Source organism: Lonchura striata, chromosome 11 (genome assembly GCF_046129695.1).
Source record: "Lonchura striata isolate bLonStr1 chromosome 11, bLonStr1.mat, whole genome shotgun sequence".
Lineage (NCBI taxonomy): Eukaryota > Metazoa > Chordata > Aves > Passeriformes > Estrildidae > Lonchura > Lonchura striata.
The window spans coordinates 23,244,674-23,263,418 of NC_134613.1; the positions used below are offsets into that span (position 1 = coordinate 23,244,674).

Sequence of the window (18,745 nt, forward strand, 5' to 3'; positions counted from 1 at the left end):
TCTTTTATATAGCAAATTAATGTATTTTAACATAGTTATTATAAAGAAATCATCCAGCCTTCTGAATGGAGTCAAACATCAACATTTCTTCCCATTGGGTTCGCCTGCGTTTACAATAGGTGGCGTTCCCTTGTGGGTGAAGGATAACTTTGGTGATGTGGTTATTAATGTTGTGTTGTAATCAATTATTTAAATGATTTTTAATGGGGTTTCTAGAATCCTTCTACTGGGAATTTGAACTTTTTAAGGAGAGGTTCTTGGGCTACTCAAATGCAGAACATCAAGAATATTTTATATTAAAAAAATCACGGATTGTGTTCTTGCAACAGCAATTTTCCCTCCACCATTAAAGAATAAGATATAAAAATCAATGTTGGTGACATCTCACAGCAAAACTTCTGCGGCATGATAAAATAAATATCAGCAATTTGTGTATTTCAACTGAAAATTTCTGATTAAACTTGGCTTTTAAAGAAGTCCGTGGCAAAACCAAACCTGTATCAATAAATATGTTCTTGATGTCCTGTACTTCTTAAGATATAAAAAACCTTCAAGTTTGATTACACAAATCAGAATGGGAGATTAAGGTTATGATTAGCCCTGGAAAAGCGACGTAATATTTATGCAAATTTGGCAAATTGAGTTGGTTTTCCCCATAGTCTCACAAATGAAGAAGACATTTTAGAAAAATTGCAGGCCTATAGAAATTCCATCATTTTGTGTCCTATTCTTTAAAATTTAATAGAAAATGACTCTGATTGAAATGGAGCTGAGTGAAAGGTACACAGGGACTGCAGGTAAAAGGTTCATTTGAGCAGAAAGATGTCTGTGTGGGCACCAGCAGTCCCTCAGATCCTTAGGAGCTGGGGCTCTATTAATTTTTAGTATAGGAACTAAATTATAAAGTTATTGAACAGAGAGAGAATTTATCTCTGTTAATGGCCATTGAATTTTTTTTTCCTAGAGCTCAAACAAAGTAGAGTTCGAATATGAAGAAGCTTGAAGACGTTTCAGGAATTAAATATACCTCCCATTCCCCCCACTCTAAATTGATAAAATAACTCAAATGGTCCAGTTTGTCAGAGATGATAATGTGAGAGAGTGTGATAAAATGCACGGATCAATAGCCCACAATTGAGATTAATGCTGTTCTCTCCATAAAAAAAAAATAAAGAAGTGGATTATTTGATGCTGCAGAGCTGTGTGGAGCAGAGCTCTCCCTGTGACTGGTTTTAAAAGCTGGATTTGGCCTTTTGGGATTGCAGGGCTGTCAAAGGTTGCCCCTTTGCCCCTGAGGTGGGCAGGGATCTCCTCTGGCAGACGGGCAGGTTCAGCGGCATCCCTGGCACACCTGGAGCTGGACACCAGGTGTTGGCAGGTGGTGGGTGTCCCAGTGCCACTCCCAGTGCCCATCCCAGTGCCTGTCCCAGTGCCTGTCCCAGTGCCACTCCCAGTGCCCATCCCAGTGCCAGTCCCAGTGCCACTCCCAGTGACATTCCCAGTGCCATTCCCAGTGACATTCTCAGTGCCCATCCCAGTGCCAGTCCCAGTGCCATTCCCAGTGCCATTCCCAGTGCCCATCCCAGTGCCTGTCCCAGTGCCATTCCCAGTGCCTGTCCCAGTGCCATTCCCTGTTCCTATTCCCAGTGCCATTCCCAGTGCCATTCCCAGTGCCTGTCCCAGTGCCATTCCCAGTGACATTCCCAGTGCCCGTCCCAGTGCCAGTCCCAGTGCCATTCCTAGTGCCATTCCCAGTGCCCGTCCCAGTGCCATTCCCAGTGACATTCCCAGTGCCCGTCCCAGTGCCATTCCCAGTGCCTGTCCCAGTGACATTCCCAGTGACATTCCCAGTGCCATTCCCAGTGCCCATCCCAGTGACATTCCCAGTGCCATTCCCAGTGCCCATCCCAGTGCCATTCCTAGTGCCATTCCCAGTGCTATTCCCAGTGCCACTCCCAGTGCCATTCCCTGTTCTCATTCCCAGAGCCCATCCCAGTGCCATTCCCAGTGCCACTCCCAGTGCCACTCCCAGTGCCCATCCCAGTGCCCATCCCAGTGCCATTCCCAGTGCCCATCCCAGTGCCATTCCCAGTGCCCATCCCAGTGCCCATCCCAGTGCCACTCCCAGTGCCATTCCCAGTGCCCATCCCAGTGCCACTCCCAGTGCCATTCCCTGTTCCTATTCCCAGTGCCCATCCCAGTGCCATTCCCTGTTCCCATTCCCAGTGCCATTCCCAGTGCCCATTCCCAGTGCCCGTCCCCTGTTTGCTCCGCAGGGGCGCGTTATCCGAGTGCAGCTGGCACAGTCTGGGTTTTGTTTGGGTTTTGGTGTTTGGGGTTTTGTGTTTGAGTTTGTGTTTGGGTTTTTGTGTTTGAGATTGTGTTTGAGGTTTTCTGGTTGGGTTTTTCTGTTTGGGTTTGTGTTTGGGTTTTCCTGTTTGGGTTTGTGTTTGGGTTTTTCTGGTTGGGTTTGTGTTTGGGTTTTTCTGGTTGGGTTTGTGTTTGGGTTTGTGTTTGGGTTTTTCTGGTTGGGTTTGTGTTTGGGTTTGTGTTTGGGTTTTTCTGGTTGGGTTTGTGTTTGGGTTTGTGTTTGGGTTTTTCTGGCTGGGTTTGTGTTTGGGTTTTTCTGGCTGGGTTTGTGTTAGGGTTTTTCTGTTTGGGTTTTTCTGGCTGGGTTTGTGTTAGGGTTTTTCTGTTTGTGTTTGGGTTTTTCTGTTTGTGTTTGTGTTTGTGTTTTTCTGTTTGGGTTTGTGTTTGGGTTTTTCTGGTTGGGTTTTTCTGTTTGTGTTTGGGTTTTTCTGTTTGGGTTTTTCTGTTTGTGTTTGGGTTTTTCTGTTTGGGTTTTTCTGTTTGGGTTTTTCTGGTTGGGTTTTTCTGGCTGGGTTTTTCTGTTTGTGTTTGTGCTTTCTGTCTGTGTTCTTGTGGAGATGGGCTCAGCCCCGCTCCCCGGGGGATCCCGGCCGGCCGGACTCGCCGTTCCACATCGCCAAAGCACAGCCGGGACCCGAAACCACCTGAAGCACGGCGGGGCGGGACCGGCTCCTCCCGCCACGGCACCGCCTCCCTGCCCTTCCTCCTGCTCCTCCTCCCGGGGCTCCGCTTTGGTTCCGGGGCAGCGGCTCCTTCCTGCGGGGGCGGTGCGGGCTGAGCCCGGCCCGGTTGGTTTGGCCCGGCCCGGTTCGGCTCGGTTCGGCCCGGTTCGGCCCGGTTCGGCCGCAGCATGTGAGCCCGCGGGGCGGGGATGCTCTGGCTGCTCTGCGGCCCCTGCGGCGCCATGGAGAGCCGGGCGCTCGTCATCCGCATCAGGGTCCCCGACGGAGCCGCCGTGGACTGGACCGTGCACTCCGCGCCGCAGCTGCTCTTCAGGGACGTGCTGGTGAGCGGCTCCGACCGGCACCGGCACCGGGACCGGGACCGGGACTGCCCGGGGTGACACCGGGACCGGGACTGCCCGGGGTGACACCGGGACTGCCCGGGGTGACACCGGGACTGCCCGGGGTGACACCGGCACCGGCACCGGGACTGCCCGGGGTGACACCGGGACCGCCCGGGGTGTCACCGGGACTGCCCGGGGTGTCACCGGGACTGCCCGGGGTGTCACCGGGACCGGGACTGCCTGGGGTGACACCGGGACCCCTTTCCCATCCCGGGGGTGTCACCGGGACCCCCTTTCCCATCCCGGGGGAGTCACCGGGACCCCTTTCCCATCCCGGGGGTGTCACCGGGACCCCCTTTCCCATCCCGGGGGAGTCACCGGGACCCCTTTCCCATCCCGGGGGTGTCACCGGGACCCCCTTTCCCATCCCGGGGGAGTCACCGGGACCATCCTCCCAAACCCGGGGAAGTCACCGGGACCCCTTTCCCATCCCGGGGGAGTCACCGGGACCCCGCTCCCAAACCCGGGGGAGACACTGGGTCCCCCTTTCCCATCCCGGGGGTGTCACCGGGACCATCCTCCCAAACCCGGGGGTGTCACCGGGACCCCTTTCCCATCCCGGGGGAGTCACCGGGACCCCGCTCCCAAACCCGGGGGAGTCACCGGGACCCCCTTTCCCAACCCGGGGGTGTCACCGGGACCCCGTGCCCACCCGGGGGTGTCACCGGGACCCCCTTTCCCAACCCGGGGGAGTCACCGGGACCCCGCTCCCATCCCGGGGGTGTCACCGGGACCCCGTGCCCACCCGGGGGTGCCACCATCCCGCTCCGTGCTCCGAGGGTGCCGGCATCCCTCCCGGGACGGCGGGAGGTGTTTTCGGTGCCTTTTGGCTTTGAGGGAACGGTGATTCGTGCAGGGTCTGGCTCCCGCCGGTGCTGCAGGTGCCAGGCAGGGCCATCCCGGGGCTGGAACGGACCTTTGGAGTCCCCGAGCCGCTCCCGGGGACTCCTCCGGGTCGGGGCATCCCCTGCTCCGTGCCAGCCCCATCCCCTGGTGGCATTTCCCCATCCCCTGGTGGCATTTCCCCCTCCTCTGGTGGCATTTCCCCATCCCCTGGTGGCATTTCCCCATCCCCTGGTGGCATTTCCCCCTCCCCTGGTGGCATTTCCCCATCCCCTGGTGGCATTTCCCCATCCCGTGGTGGCATTTCCCCCTCTCCTGGTGGCATTTCCCCATCTCCTGGTGGCATTTCCCCCTCTCCTGGTGGCATTTCCCCCTCCCCTGGTGGCATTTCCCCATCCCCTGGTGGCATTCCCCCATCCCCTGGTGGCATTCCCCCATCCCCTGGTGGCATTTCCCCATCCCCTGGTGGCATTCCCCCATCCCCTGGTGGCATTTCCCCCTCCTGTGGTGGCATTTCCCCCTCTCCTGGTGGCATTTCCCCCTCCCCTGGTGGCATTTCCCCATCCCCTGGTGGCATTTCCCCCTCCCCTGGTGGCATTTCCCCCTCCTGTGGTGGCATTTCCCCCTCTCCTGGTGGCATTTCCCCCTCCTGTGGTGGCATTTCCCCATCCCCTGGTGGCATTTCCCCATCCCCTGGTGGCATTTCCCCCTCCCCTGGTGGCATTTCACCATCCCCTGGTGGCATTTCCCCCTCCTGTGGTGGCATTTCCCCATCCCCTGGTGGCATTCCCCCATCCCCTGGTGGCATTTCCCCCTCCCCTGGTGGCATTTCCCCCTCCCCTGGTGGCATTCCCCCATCCCCTGGTGGCATTTCCCCCTCCCCTGGTGGCATTTCCCCCTCCTGTGGTGGCATTTCCCCATCCCCTGGTGGCATTTCCCCATCCCCTGGTGGCATTTCCCCCTCTCCTGGTGGCATTTCCCCTCTCCTGGTGGCATTTCCCCTCTCCTGGTGGCATTTCCCCCTCCTCTGGTGGCATTTCCCCCATCCCCTGGTGGCATTTCCCCCTCCTCTGGTGGCATTTCCCCCATCCCCTGGTGGCATTTCCCCTCCCCTGGTGGCATTTCCCCTCCCCTGGTGGCATTTCCCCCTCCTGTGGTGGCATTTCCCCCTCCCCTGGTGGCATTTCCCCTCCCCTGGTGGCATTTCCCCATCCCCTGGTGGCATTTCCCCTCCCCTGGTGGCATTTCCCCTCCCCTGGTGGCATTTCCCCCTCCTGTGGTGGCATTTCCCCCTCCCCTGGTGGCATTTCCCCTCCCCTGGTGGCATTTCCCCATCCCCTGGTGGCATTTCCCCTCCCCTGGTGGCATTTCCCCTCCCCTGGTGGCATTTCCCCCTCCCCTGGTGGCATTTCCCCTCCCAGGCTGTGCCTCCTGTCCCTCAGCCCCTCTCCTGCTGTGGATTTTTGTCCGTCTGTGCACAAGGATGCTCGGCTTGCTCAGAAATGGGAGTGAGAGTTTGTCCCACTCACAAATTGATTTTTATCCCACTCAGAAATGGGAGTGGGAGTTTGTTTATCCCGCTCAGAAATGGCATTTTGTCCTGCTGAGAAATGGGAGTGAGAGTTTGTCCTGCTGAGAAATGGGAGTGGGAGTTTGTCCTGCTGAGAAATGGGAGTGGGAGTTTGTCCCGCTCAGAGATATTGATTTTTTTATCCCACTCAGAAATGGGAGTGGGAGTTTGTTTATCCCACTCAGAAATGGCATTTTATCCTGCTGAGAAACAGGAGTGGGTATTTGTTCCACTCAGATACTGATTTTTATCCCACTCAGAAATAGGAGTGGGACTTTGTCCCGCTCAGAAATAGGAGTGGGTATTTGTCCTGCTCAGAAATTGATTTTTATCCCACTCAGAAATGGGAGTGGGAGTTTGTTTATCCCACTCAGAAATAGCATTTTATCCTGCTGAGAAGTGGGAGTGGGAGTTTGTCCCGCTCAGAAATGGGAGTGAGTGTTTGTGCTGCTCTGAAATGGGTTTTTATCCCACTCAAAAATGGGAGTGGGTGTTTATTCTATTCAGAAATCAAAGTGGGTGTTTATTGTTTGTCCTGCTCAGAAATGAGAGTGGGAGTTTGTCCTTCTCAGAAATTGGAGTTTGTCCCACTCAGAAATGGGAGTGGGTGTTTTTCTCACTTAGAAATGGGAGTGGGAGCTTGTCCTGCTCAGAAATAGGTTTTTACCCCACTCAGAAATGGGAGTGGGAGTTTGTTTGTCCCACTCAGAAATGGCATTTTATCCTGCTCAGAAATGGGAGTGGGAGTTTGTTTGTCCCACTCAGAAATGGCATTTTATCCTGCTCAGAAATGGGAGTGGGAGTTCGTCCTCCTCAGAAACAGAGGTTGGTTTTTGTGTATCCTACTCAGAAATGGGAGTTGGTGTTTTGCTCATGCAGAAATGGGGATGTTTATTGTTTTTCCCACTCAGAAATGGGATGGGTTTTTATCCCAGTCAGAAATGGGAATGGGTGTTGTGTATCTCACTCAGAAATGGGGCTGGGTGTCTATCCACTCAGAAATGGGAGTGGAAATGGGTTTTTATCCCACTCAGAAATGGGAATGAGTGTTGTGTATCTCACGCAGAAATGGGGATGTTTATGATTTCTCCCACTCAGAAATGGGAGTGAGTTTTTATCCCAGTCAGAAATGGGAGTGGGTTTTTATCTCACTCAGAAATGGGAATGGGTGTTGTGTATCCCACTCAGAAATGGGAGTGGGTTTTTATCCCACTCAGAAATGGGAATGAGTGTTGTGTATCTCACGCAGAAGTGGGGATGTTTATGATTTCTCCCACTCAGAAATGGGAGTGAGTTTTTATCCTAGTCAGAAATGGGATGGGTTTTTATCCTAGTCAGAAATGGGAATGGGTTTTTATCTCACTCAGAAATGGGAATGGGTGTTTATCCACTCAGCAATAGGGCTGGGTGTTTATCCACTCAGAAATGGGGCTGTTTCTGGTTTATCTCGCTCAGAAATGTGAGTTTTTATCCCACTTGTTCCCAGCTGTGTCCTTGGCCTCAGCTCAGGGTGCAGGTGATGCTTTTTGCAGCCTTTCCCTCCCCAGCACATCCTCAGCACTGTGTGCCCCCATTTCTCCAAAAAAAACCTTCCCAAACCCCACGGGCACCTTCCGTTTTTAATTGATTATCAAGAATACAATTCATATTGTTATATTACTGTTTATTATTCACTTTGTTATTATTTCTTTGTTATTAAAGCTGGAGAGAGATTTCGCAGGTGTCTTTCAGGACGTTGATCCTGTGGAAAGGACGCGTGGGGATGGAGGAAATTCCTGGAAAATGTTCAATATTGGGCTTAGAGGGTTGCGTGACAACATTTTCCCAACATTCAGCATTTTCCAGAACGTTCTGTAGATGCAGGAGTGGGAGCAGAACCTTTGCCAGACCCGGGAGGGTTTTTGGGGGGGCGGTTTCCCCCTTGGTGTGCCCTTAAAAGTGGAGGAAAAATCACCTGAAAATCTAAATTAAAGCCTCAAAGATAATTTTATGGGGTTTTCTCAACACAGAGCAGCCCGTGGGAGCCATCCTGAAGGAAAAAGAGCCAAATTCAAATTCAGCTCCCCTGGATGCAAGTCCTGGGACGTGCCCCTGAACTTTTTTTTATTTTCCTTTTTTTTTTTTTTTTTTTTCCCCAAAATAAAGTGAAATAACCCCTTTGCCATGCTATAATTATTGTCAATTCAGGTTGGTTGTTTAAAAGTGAGCAGAGCCGTTGTGGCCAGTGGGTGACAGAGGATCTGCAGTGGCAGAAGGTGAGGAAGGACAAGTCAGGCAAACTTGGAGCTTGGAACGTCTCAGTTTCATTTTTAAACTGATTTTTGTTCATTTTGCCACCCAGTGGGTGCAGCCTTGCAGCATTTCAACCTGGTGAAATTATTATTAATATTTTATATTTTTAGGTGATTTTTAAACTGATTTTTAAGCTGATTTTTGTTCATTTTGTCTCCCAGTGAGTGCAGGCTTGCAGCATTTCAGGCTGGTGAAATTATTATTAATATTTTTAGATTATTTTTAAACTGATTTTTAAGCTGATTTTTGTTCATTTTGTCTCCCAGTGGGTGCAGCCTTGCAGCATTTCAAGCTGGCGAAATTATTTTGTATTTTAGGTGATTTTTAAGCTGATTTTTGTATATTTTGACTCCCAGTGTGTGGAGCCTTGCAGCATTTCAGGCTGGTGAAGTTATTATTTTATATTTTAAGTGATTTTTAAGCTGATTTTTGTTCATTTTGCCTCCCAGTTAGTGCAAGCTTGCAACATTTCAAGCTGGTGAAATTATTTTATATTTTAGGTGATTTTTAAACTGATTTTTGTTCATTTTGTCTCCCAGTGAGTACAGCCTTGCAGCATTTCAACCTGGTGAAATTATTATTAATATTTTATATTTTAGGTGATTTTTAAGCTGATTTTTGTATATTTTGCCTCCCAGTGGGCGTAGCCTTGCAGCATTTCATGCTGGTGAAAATATTACTAATATTTCATATTTTAGGTTGTTTTTAAGCTGATTTTTGTTCATTTTTCCTCCCAGTGAGTGCAGCAGTTCAGGCCCGTATGCAAGTTTTATTTCCATCCTCATTTTCAGAGCAGGTGTCACTTGAAATCAGTTCTCAGCTGTGAGTTACCAGTAAATAGCTTTATTTTTAAGGCCCCACTAAATGAATTACAATAAGCTTATTTTTTTTTTTTTTCCCCTCCAGCTGTCTGCATTCCTCCTGTCACCGGTGTTAATTCTGGGTAACTTCACCTTGTCACAGTGAGATAAATCAAATTTAACTGGAACAGGAGAGCTGGGCCTTCAATATTTACCCTGGCATTTGAACAGGGAAAATAAAAATAATTCCCATTTTCTGCTTTCTCACCCCTGCAGCGTATTTGGTTTTGGGAGTTCCTCTGGCACCTGCTGTTCCCTGATTTTCCCCCTCGTTTTTTTGGGGGTTTTTAATTCTGTTACAAGTGGGAGAATTTTGTATTTCATTGCTCCTGATCTCTGTTGTGACAGTAGGAAATCCCCTGGGCACGTGTAATGCTTTGGAATTTGGAATAATGTGATGAAATTCAGGATAATGTGTTGAAATTTGGAATAATGCTTTAAAATTTGGAATAACACATTGAAATTTGGAGTAATGCGTTGAAATTTGGAATAATATGTTGAAATTTGGAGTGATGCTTTGAAATTTGGAATGATGCGTTGAAATGTGGAATAATGCGTTGAAATTTGGAGTAATGCCTTGAAATTTGGAATAATATGTTGAAATTTGGAATAATGCACTGAAATTTGGAATAATATGTTGAAATTTGGAGTGATGCTTTGAAATTTGGAGTGATGCTTTGAAATTTGGAATAATGCGTTGAAATTTGGAGTAATGCGTTTAAATTTGGAGTAATGCGTTTAAATTTGGAATAATGCTTTGAAATTTGAAATAATGCACTGAAATTTGGAATAATGCTTTGAAATTTGGAATAATGCTTTGAAATTTGGAGTGATGCTTTGAAATTTGGAATGATGCTTTGAAATTTGGAATGATGCTTTGAAATTTGGAATAATGCTTTGGAATAATGCTTTGAAATTTGGAGTAATGCTTTAAAATTTGGAGTGATGCTTTGAAATTCGGAGTAATGCCTTGAAATTCGGAGTAATACATTGAAATTTGGGGTAATGCTTTGAAATTTGGAATAATGCCTTGAAATTTGGAATAATGCCTTGAAATTTGGAATAATGCCTTGAAATTTAGAATAATGCGTTGAAATTTGGAATAATGCTTTAAAATTAGGAATAATGCCTTGAAATTTAGAATAATGCGTTGAAATTTGGAATAATGCTTTAAAATTAGGAATAATGCCTTGAAATTTGGCATAATGCTTTGAAATTTGGAATAATGCTTTAAAATTAGGAATAATGCCTTGAAATTTGGCATAATGCTTTGAAATTTGGAATAATGCTTTAAAATTAGGAATAATGCCTTGAAATTTGGAATGATCCTTTAATCCTGGCTCAGCCCGAGGCCTGGGGATGGTTTGGAGCTGCTGCAGCCACTGTGGGAAGTGCACAGTGATGGGATTTCCCTGCCAGATAAACTCATTTAACAGAATTCCTGTGAGCTGAGCAAAGGTTTGGGGGTGTTGGTGTTTATTCAGTGCAAGACTTGGGGTGTAGAATTCACTAATTGCTTATTACTTAGTCATTCATTGCTTTTTGATTATTACTTATTTATTATTAGTATTAAAGAAGTCTCAATATGTAGAAAAAGTTATTCTGGAGGGGTGCAGGAAAATCAGATTTATTTTTTTTTTTATCAGTATTTCAGAGCTTTGGGATGATTTTGGGGTTGTCACGGCTGCCTCTGATGCTTCCACACCCTTTAAATCCAGTTTTTAAACAATTAAAAAATTAATTTCATAAAAGCATCTGTGTGCCCATAGATGAACATTGACAAGGGGCTTACATTTAAGACAAAGTGTTTTTGCTGAGGAATTGTCAATATTTAAGTGAATGGATTTAGAGATATTTATTCTTCTGTGTAGGCAAGACTGATTTCTTATTAGAAAAAGTGGGTTTTAACAGAGGCTGGCAAACCCTGGAGAATGGAAAAATTTTTATCAACGTGGAAATTTTTTTTTTTTTCCTGTTTTTTTTCCCTCTACAAATTTACAATTCCACCATTAAGCCACGCTGCACGTTTCTGGTGTGCAATGAATAGTTTGAAGCACATTTCTCGATTTATTTTCGCATCTAAGTTGTATTTCTTGCTGGCTGCAGTTGGCTCTGTGGAAATCCTTTCATTTCATCCTGGTGGAGGCAGGAGGAAAACGGGGAGAACGGGAATGGCAGGACGTCGGCGGAGGTGCTGCAAGAAATCCTGGGGTTCATTAATTAAAAAAAAAATAATTTTTCATTTTTCCCGGGGGAGAAATGGCACCAGGGAGGGGCAGAGCCAGGCTGGGCATTGGTGCCGTGCCCTGCCGTGGGTTGGCAGCAAAGGAAAGGCTGGAAAAATGATAAAAATTGGTAAAATGATAAAGGAGATTGTCTGGTAGCAGCAGGAAAAAAATCTGAGTTGGAGCAGGGAATGGAATTGGAATTTTTGGTGAAAAATGGTAAAAAATGGGAAAATTATAAAGGAGATTGTCTGGTAGCAGCAGGAAAAAATCTGGGTTGGAGCAGGGAATGGAAATGGAAATTTTGGCTAAAAAATGGGAAAATGATAAAGGAGATTGTCTGGTAGCAGCAGGAAAAAAATCTGGGTTGGAGCAGGGAATGGAAATGGAAATTTTGGTGAAAATTGATAAAAACTGGGAAAAGAATAAAGGAGATTGTCTGGTAGCAGCAGAAAAAAAATCTGAGTTGGAGCAGGGAATGGAATTGGAATTTTTGGTGAAAAAGGATAAAAACTGGGAAAATGATAAAGGAGATTCTCTGGTAGCAGCAGGAAAAAATCTGGGTTGGAGCAGGGAATGGAAATGGAAATTTTGGCTGAAAAATGGTAAAAATTGGGAAAATTATAAAGGAGATTGTCTGGTAGCAGCAGGAAAAAAATCTGAGTTGGAGCAGGGAATGGAAATGGAATTTTTGGTGAAAAATCATAAAAATGGAGAAAATTTTAAAGGAGATTCTCTGGTAGCAGCTGAAAAAAATGTGAATTGGAGGAGGGAGGTGTGGTTGGAAATGTTGGTTTGTTTTGGTTGAAAAAATGGTAAAAACTGAAAAAAAATGATCAAAGTTCTTCTCTGGTCCCAGCAAAAAAAAACATTGGGTTGGAGCAGGGAATGGAACTGGATTTGTTTTGGCTGGGAAAAAAAAAAAGATAAAAGCTGGGAAAATTCGAAAAACTCTTCAAAAATGGCTGGGTTGGAGCAGGGCTTGGAAGTGTTGGTGTGGTTTGGCTGGAAAAATGATTAAAAAAAAGATAAATAAAAAAATGATAAAAGTTTTTCTCTGCTCTCAGCAAAAAAACAAAAAACAAACAAACAAAAAAACCCCCACAAACAAACAAAAAATCCCTAAAAACCCCACAAACCAACCAAACAAACAAAAAAATCAAAAAACAAAAGAACAAAAAACACACAAAAAAACCCCACAAGAAAACCACAAAACAAAAAAAAAAAAAAAACCAAAAAAGAAAGAAACAAGCAAACACAAAAAAAACCCCAAAAACCCACAAAACAAAAAAACAAAACAAAACAAAAAAAAAACAAACACCCAAAAAACCCACTGGGATTGGAAATGAAAATTTTGGCTGAGATATGATAAAAGTTCTTCTTTGGTACCTGCAAAAAAGAAAAAAAACCCAAAAATATAAAAAAAATTGGGGTTGGAGCCGGGTTTGGAAGTGGAAATTCTGGCTGGAAAACGGTTGAAACTTTTCACTGGTATCAGCAAAAAAATCCGAATTGGAGGAGGGAGGTGGAACTGGAAGTGTTGGTGTATTTTGTGTTTTGTATTTTGTGTTTTGTATTTTGTGTTTTGTATTTTGTGTTTCTGCTTCTTTGGGTGCTTCCAGTCAATTCCCCCCCAGTATTTGAATTATCTCCCGAATTTCGGAGAAGTTCCAATCCCAGGTGGGGCTGACAGAGCCCTGCAAAGAGGAGAAAATGGGTTTTTAAAGCAAAATAAAAATCCACACAGCTCTTTTTTGGTTTGGATCAGTGAGTTGCCCATTTTTGTAGAACCCAAGGAAAAAATGGGATTTTTTTTCCCACCTGCAGGAGCTGTTTGCAGTTAGGAGGGAATTATTTGGGAGGAAAAGAGTTTTCCTGGAGGGGAGAAAAAACACATCATGATGGGAGCGGATTTGCGTTGTGCCCCAAAAACTTCCTTATTTTGGGGATTAAAGTGATTTAATGCAATTCCAGCTTTTCCCATTTTTTTAATGGATTAATTTTAATGGATTTTTCCTTACATTTTCAGGATGTCATTGGTCAAGTTTTGCCAGATGCCACGACCACAGCGTTTGAGTGTAAGTGTGTCTCCCATCAGCCAATTCCTTTGTCACATTTGCTGGGCTGTAACTTAAATAAATAATATTTTAAATAAATCAATATTTTTTATGTTATTCTTCTTCTATTCTGACTCTATTTATTATTTCAAAATAAGTGATCCTCATTATACGTCACGGTGAAATATTTATGCATTAATGCAACTTTAATAATGGCACCAAACCGAGCAATATTTTATTTTTTAATCACATCTGGAATATTTCCACAAAGCAGCTTTAATTACCAGCCTGACCTTAGCGTGCTCTTACTCCTCAGTGCAATTTTATTGCTCAAATTAAATGAAAAGTATAAACTACCTGTAGGTCTCGGCTTAAAATTTGTAATCCTCCAGTCCTCCCAGCAAGTGTTTAGGCTAATGTCTGTTCTTTAAACCCTGTTTATTTTGATTTTTGGAGGGGTTCCTGGGGGGTTGTCCTGTCTGGAGAGCAATCAGCTGCAAAGGGGAGAAAATACTGAAAAAATGGAATTTCCTTCCAAATGCAGGAGGCATTTCCTGCTGCTCCCTTTTCATTTTTATTGTATTTTTCCCTCCGTTTTCCTTTGAGGTGAAAGGAAATGATATTTTTTCATTTTATTTTTCCCTCTGTTTTCCTTTGAGGTGAAAGGAAATGATATTTTTTAATTTTATTTTTCCCTCTGTTTTCCTTTGAGGTGAAAGGAAATGATATTTTTTAATTTTATTTTTCCCTCTGTTTTCCTTTGAGGTGAAAGGAAATGATATTTTTAAATTTTATTTTTCCCTCTGTTTTCCTTTGAGGTGAAAGGAAATGATATTTTTTATTTTATTTTTCCCTCTGTTTTCATCTCAGAGGAAATGATATTTTTTTTGTTCTATTTTTCCCTCTGTTTTCCTTTCATCTCAAAGGAAATGATATTTTTTATTCCATTTCCCCTCTGTTTTCCTTTGAGATGAAAAGAAATAATATTTTTAATTTTATTTTCTCTCTGTTTTCCTTTGGTGGAGGGGGTGACAAGCTCTGACAGAGCAAACTCGAGGTGGGGCCTCATTTTTAGCAGCTTTTCTCCCCTTTTTAGAGCTTTGGGGCTCATTCTGCCTGTGGATAATCAGAGGAAATATTAATTTATGATCCTTCCAAGTCCTGTTTAATGCTCTTTTTCTTCTCACACCTTGTGCTTTCCTCTCCCAAAACCAAATTTTATTTCTGAACCTCGGAGTTTTTCCTGTGTGAGCCTGTAGATCCTTGCCATTTTTTTTCCACTTCATTTTGGGTTCTTTTTATTAATATTTTATTTTATTTTATTTTATTTTATTTTATTTTATTTTATTTTATTTTATTTTATTTTTATTTTATTTTATTTTATTTTATTTTATTTTATTTTATTTTATTTTATTTTTATTTTATTTTATTTATTTTATTTTATTTTATTTTACTTTATTTTATTTTTATTTTATTTTTATTTTATTTTATTTTATTTTATTTTATTTTATTTTATTTTATTTTATTTTATTTTATTTTATTTTTATTTTATTTATTATTTCTTTTATTTATCATTTTCATTAATATTTTCCTGCCATCCCACACTGGCTGGGTTGGAGCTCCGTGCTCCACCACGTGCAGGATTTTCCTGGAAAATTCGGATTTTTTGTCCTGCCTCCCAACATCTGCTCTGTGCCTTCCCTGCTTGTCTCTAGTCTGTCATTTCCAGCTGCACCAGCCCATTTAACAGCCAGCTGAAATATGGATATTGACGTTTTTAAATGGTTTTTTTCCCTTTTTTCCCCCCACTGGATTTTTCTGCTCGAATTTCTGCTCCCCAGCTCTGCCTCAGGTGGGGAGGATTGTCTCCACCCCAGATTTTTTGGTGCTTTTTATTTTGGTTTTCACACCCCCGGCGTGGAAATCCAGATTTTTGCCCCGTTCTCCACGTCCCCACAAAAACCCCACTGACACCATCTGGTCCCTCAGCATCCCCAAATCCCCACCCTGCATTCCCCTTTTCCTGATTAGCTGCAGATTTTGGGATTTTGGGGAATTTCTCTGCTCAGTTTTTATTCACCATCTGCTGCTCCCTGCTCTCCTCTCAGGGTTTCTTCTTCCAGTGTAAAGGATGCAAAAAAATCCAGCCAGGATGGGGGAAGTTTTATTTTTTTTTTAATTTTTTTTTGTTCTGCTCTTGCTTCCCACAAAAATCTGGAGGAAAAAACCCAAAATCTGGGGAAAAAAACCCACAAAATCCAAAAATCTGGGGAAAAAAAAACCCACACAACACAGGAATCTGGGAAAAAACCCCAAAAAACCCAAAGACTTGGGGAAAACCCCACAAATGCCAGGAATTTGGGGGAAAAAACCCTCAGAACCTGAAAATCTGGGGGGAAAACCCACAAAACCCAAAAATCTGGGGGGAAAACCCACAAAACCTGAGAATGTGGGGAAAAAAAAACCAAACAAAACACAAAACCCAAGAATTTGGGGGAAAAAAAAGCCACAAAACCCAAGAATCTGGGGGAAAACCTCACAAAACCCAAAAATCTGGGGGGAAAAAACCCACAAAAGCCAAAAATTTGGGGGAAAAAAACCCCAAAACTCCAAGAATCTGGGGAAAAAAAAAAACCAAACAAACTAAAAAAATCCCACACAAAACCCAAGAATTTGGGGAAAAAACCAAAAAATCTGGGGAAAAAACCCCACAAAACCCAAAAATATGGAGAAAAAAACCTCAAACCCGAAGAATTTTGGGGAAAAAACCCAGAAAACCCAAGAATGTGGGAAAAAACCCCCCACAAAACCCAAAAATCTGGAGGAAAAAACCCACAAAACCCAAAAATCTGGGAAAAAACCCTATAAAACCTGAGAATCTGGGGAAAAAATAAAACCCCATGCAAGGAATTCAAGTAAAACTTTTTTTTTTTGAATTTTTTCTGGTCCCAGCTCAGTCTGTTCCCTCTCCCAGACCTTTTATCCATGAATTTTTTGGAGAGTTTTATATTTTACTTGAATTCCTTTCTTGGTTTTTTTTTTTTATTCCCAGATTCTTGGGTTTTGTGGGGTTTTCCCCAAATTCTTGTGTTTTCTGGGGTTTTTTTCCACAGATTCTTGGGTTGTTTGTTTTTTTTCCCCACATTCTTGATTGTTTTTTTTTCCCCATATTCTTGTTGGGTTTTTTTCCCCCACATTCTTGGGTTTTGTGGTTTTTTTTCCCCAGATTCTTGTTTTGTTTATTTTTTCCCCAGATTCTTCATTGGACTTTTTCCCCCCCAGATTCTTGTTTGGTTTTTTTTTTCCCCAGATTCTTATTTGGGTTTTTTTCCCCCAGATTCTTATTTGGGTTTTTTCCCCCCAGATTCTTGTTTGTTTATTTTTTTCCCCCAGATTCTTCATTGGAGTTTTTCCCCTCCAGATTCTTATTTGGTTTTTTTTTTCCCCAGAATCTTTGTTTTTTTTTCCCCCCAATTCTTTTTTTTTTTTTTTCTCCAGATCCTTATTTGATTTTTTTTTTCCCCCCACAGATTCTTGGATTTTTTTTCCCCACCCCAACTTCTTGGGGAAGGTTTTGGGGCTGCTCATCTTCAGCAGAGGTTCTGACAGTAAATAAAAAACCCTGCATACAGTGAAATTCTGAGCACTTTGTGCCCCTTTTTCACCAAAAATCACAATTCTCCTCAATGAACAACCAGCGATTCGATGCCATTTCCACACCATTATTTCATTTTGTGCAGTTGGCCTTTTCCTTTGTGTTTTGTTGATTTTCTTTGCTGCTCTGGGGGCAGCCAGAGTGCAGAATTGCCTCTGGGCTCCCCCCTTGCTCACCTGGAGCCTTCCTCTGGCAGATGAGGATGAGGATGGGGATCGGATCACGGTCAGGAGCGACGAGGAGATGAAGGCCATGCTCTCCTACGTGAGTACCTCCAGAAAATCCTCTTTTTTTCCCCCCTTATTTCCCGTTTTTTCTCGGCTTTTTGATTTGCCCCACGGCGTTGGGCTGGGCGATATCCCCGTGTAAAATTCAGATTATTTTTGATCTCCTGGCTGCAGCGGAGGTGGTTCCACACCAGACCCGTGGACAGGCTCGACTTTAAAACAGCAAAAACACTTGTTCACTTACTGATCATATCATAAACATTAAGAATAATGCATCTTAATGACTTTTGCATTAGGTATAGTGCAGGCTAAATGGACTATCAATTTCTGGTATTTTTTATGCAGTACTTAAAGTAACGGCTCATTAAAAATGAACCCCTGGGCTCTAAAAATTTTTCAAAATCTACTTTCATCTGGAGAGTGTTTCAGCCCTCCTAACAGAGGAGTTTCATTGTGGCTGCAGGCTCAATATTCATAGAGGATTTAAAGTTGTTTTTCCGAGGGGAGATGGATGTGGCTGTGCAGGTAGGGGTGTGTGAAATCTGCCTGGATCCCCATAAATAGAAATAAATATATCCCATAAATAGAAATCTCCTGCAGAAGGGGAAGGGTGCAGCTCCCGATGGCAACAGAATCGTTTGAATGTAATGGGGGGGGAAAAAAAATCCTTTAAATTCTGTTTTCAAAGGAAATGAATCAGCAAAAGGGTAAAAAAAATGGGGATTTTCTCTCTGGACCAAAGGATCGAAATTCCTGTAAATGCCCTGGCAGAGCCGGGCCCTGTTTGGGAGCACCCAAAGGTGATTTTTGGGGGCACTTCAGAGGATCCCAGACTGGTTTGGGTGGCGAGGGACCTGAAATCCCACCCTGGGATCCATCCCAGGGGTCCAGGGGCAGCCCCAGCTCTGGAATTCCAGCCCAGGCAGGAATTCCGAATTCCCAAAATCCCCCCGGAATGTCCCATTTGCCACTCGGGGGCCATTCCCGGGCTCCTGGCCCTCCATGGCCTGACCCCAGTTCCTCTCCAGCTCTCCTGGAGCCCCTTGAGGGATTTTAGGGATTCCCTGGATCCTTTCCCACCCCAGGAACATTCCCAGCCTTCTCCAGGGAACATTCCCAGCTCTCCTGGAATTTCCTTTTTCCAGGAACATTCCCAGCTCTCCCTGGATCCTTCTCCTCCCCAAGGAACATTCCCAGCTCTCCCTGGATCCTTCATTTCTCCAGGGACCATTCCCAGCTCTCCTGGAATTTCTCCTCTCCAGGGAACATTTCCAGCTCTCCTGGAATTTCCCTCTCCAGGGAACATTCCCAGCTCTCCTGGAATTTCCCTCTCCATGTGAACATTCCCAGCTCTCCTGGAATTTCCCTCTCCAGGGAACATTCCCAGCTCTCCTGGAATTTCCCTCTCCAGGGAACATTCCCAGCTCTCCTGGATCCTTCATTTCTCCATGTGAACATTCCCAGCTCTCCTGGAATTTCCCTCTCCGTGTGAACATTCCCAGCTCTCCTGGAATTTCCCTCTCCAGGGACCATTCCCAGCTCTCCTGGATCCTTCATTTCTCCAGGGACCATTCCCAGCT

General features: G+C 44.5%; 1 protein-coding gene across 2 annotated transcripts in view; it reads left to right on the forward strand.

Annotated features, from left to right (window-relative positions):
* Positions 1 to 3,117: 3,117 nt before the first annotated feature.
* The window catches only part of MAP2K5 (mitogen-activated protein kinase kinase 5), a 138,498-nt gene continuing 122,870 nt past the window's right edge, over positions 3,118 to 18,745 (forward strand). For both annotated transcript variants that reach the window (XM_031505717.2, XM_031505719.2), the window contains exons 1-3: positions 3,118 to 3,376; positions 13,256 to 13,304; positions 17,135 to 17,202. In XM_031505717.2, coding sequence (XP_031361577.1) covers positions 3,242 to 3,376; positions 13,256 to 13,304; positions 17,135 to 17,202 — 252 coding nt within the window. In that variant the 5' untranslated portion in view covers positions 3,118 to 3,241. The remainder of the gene's footprint in view (positions 3,377 to 13,255; positions 13,305 to 17,134; positions 17,203 to 18,745) is intronic.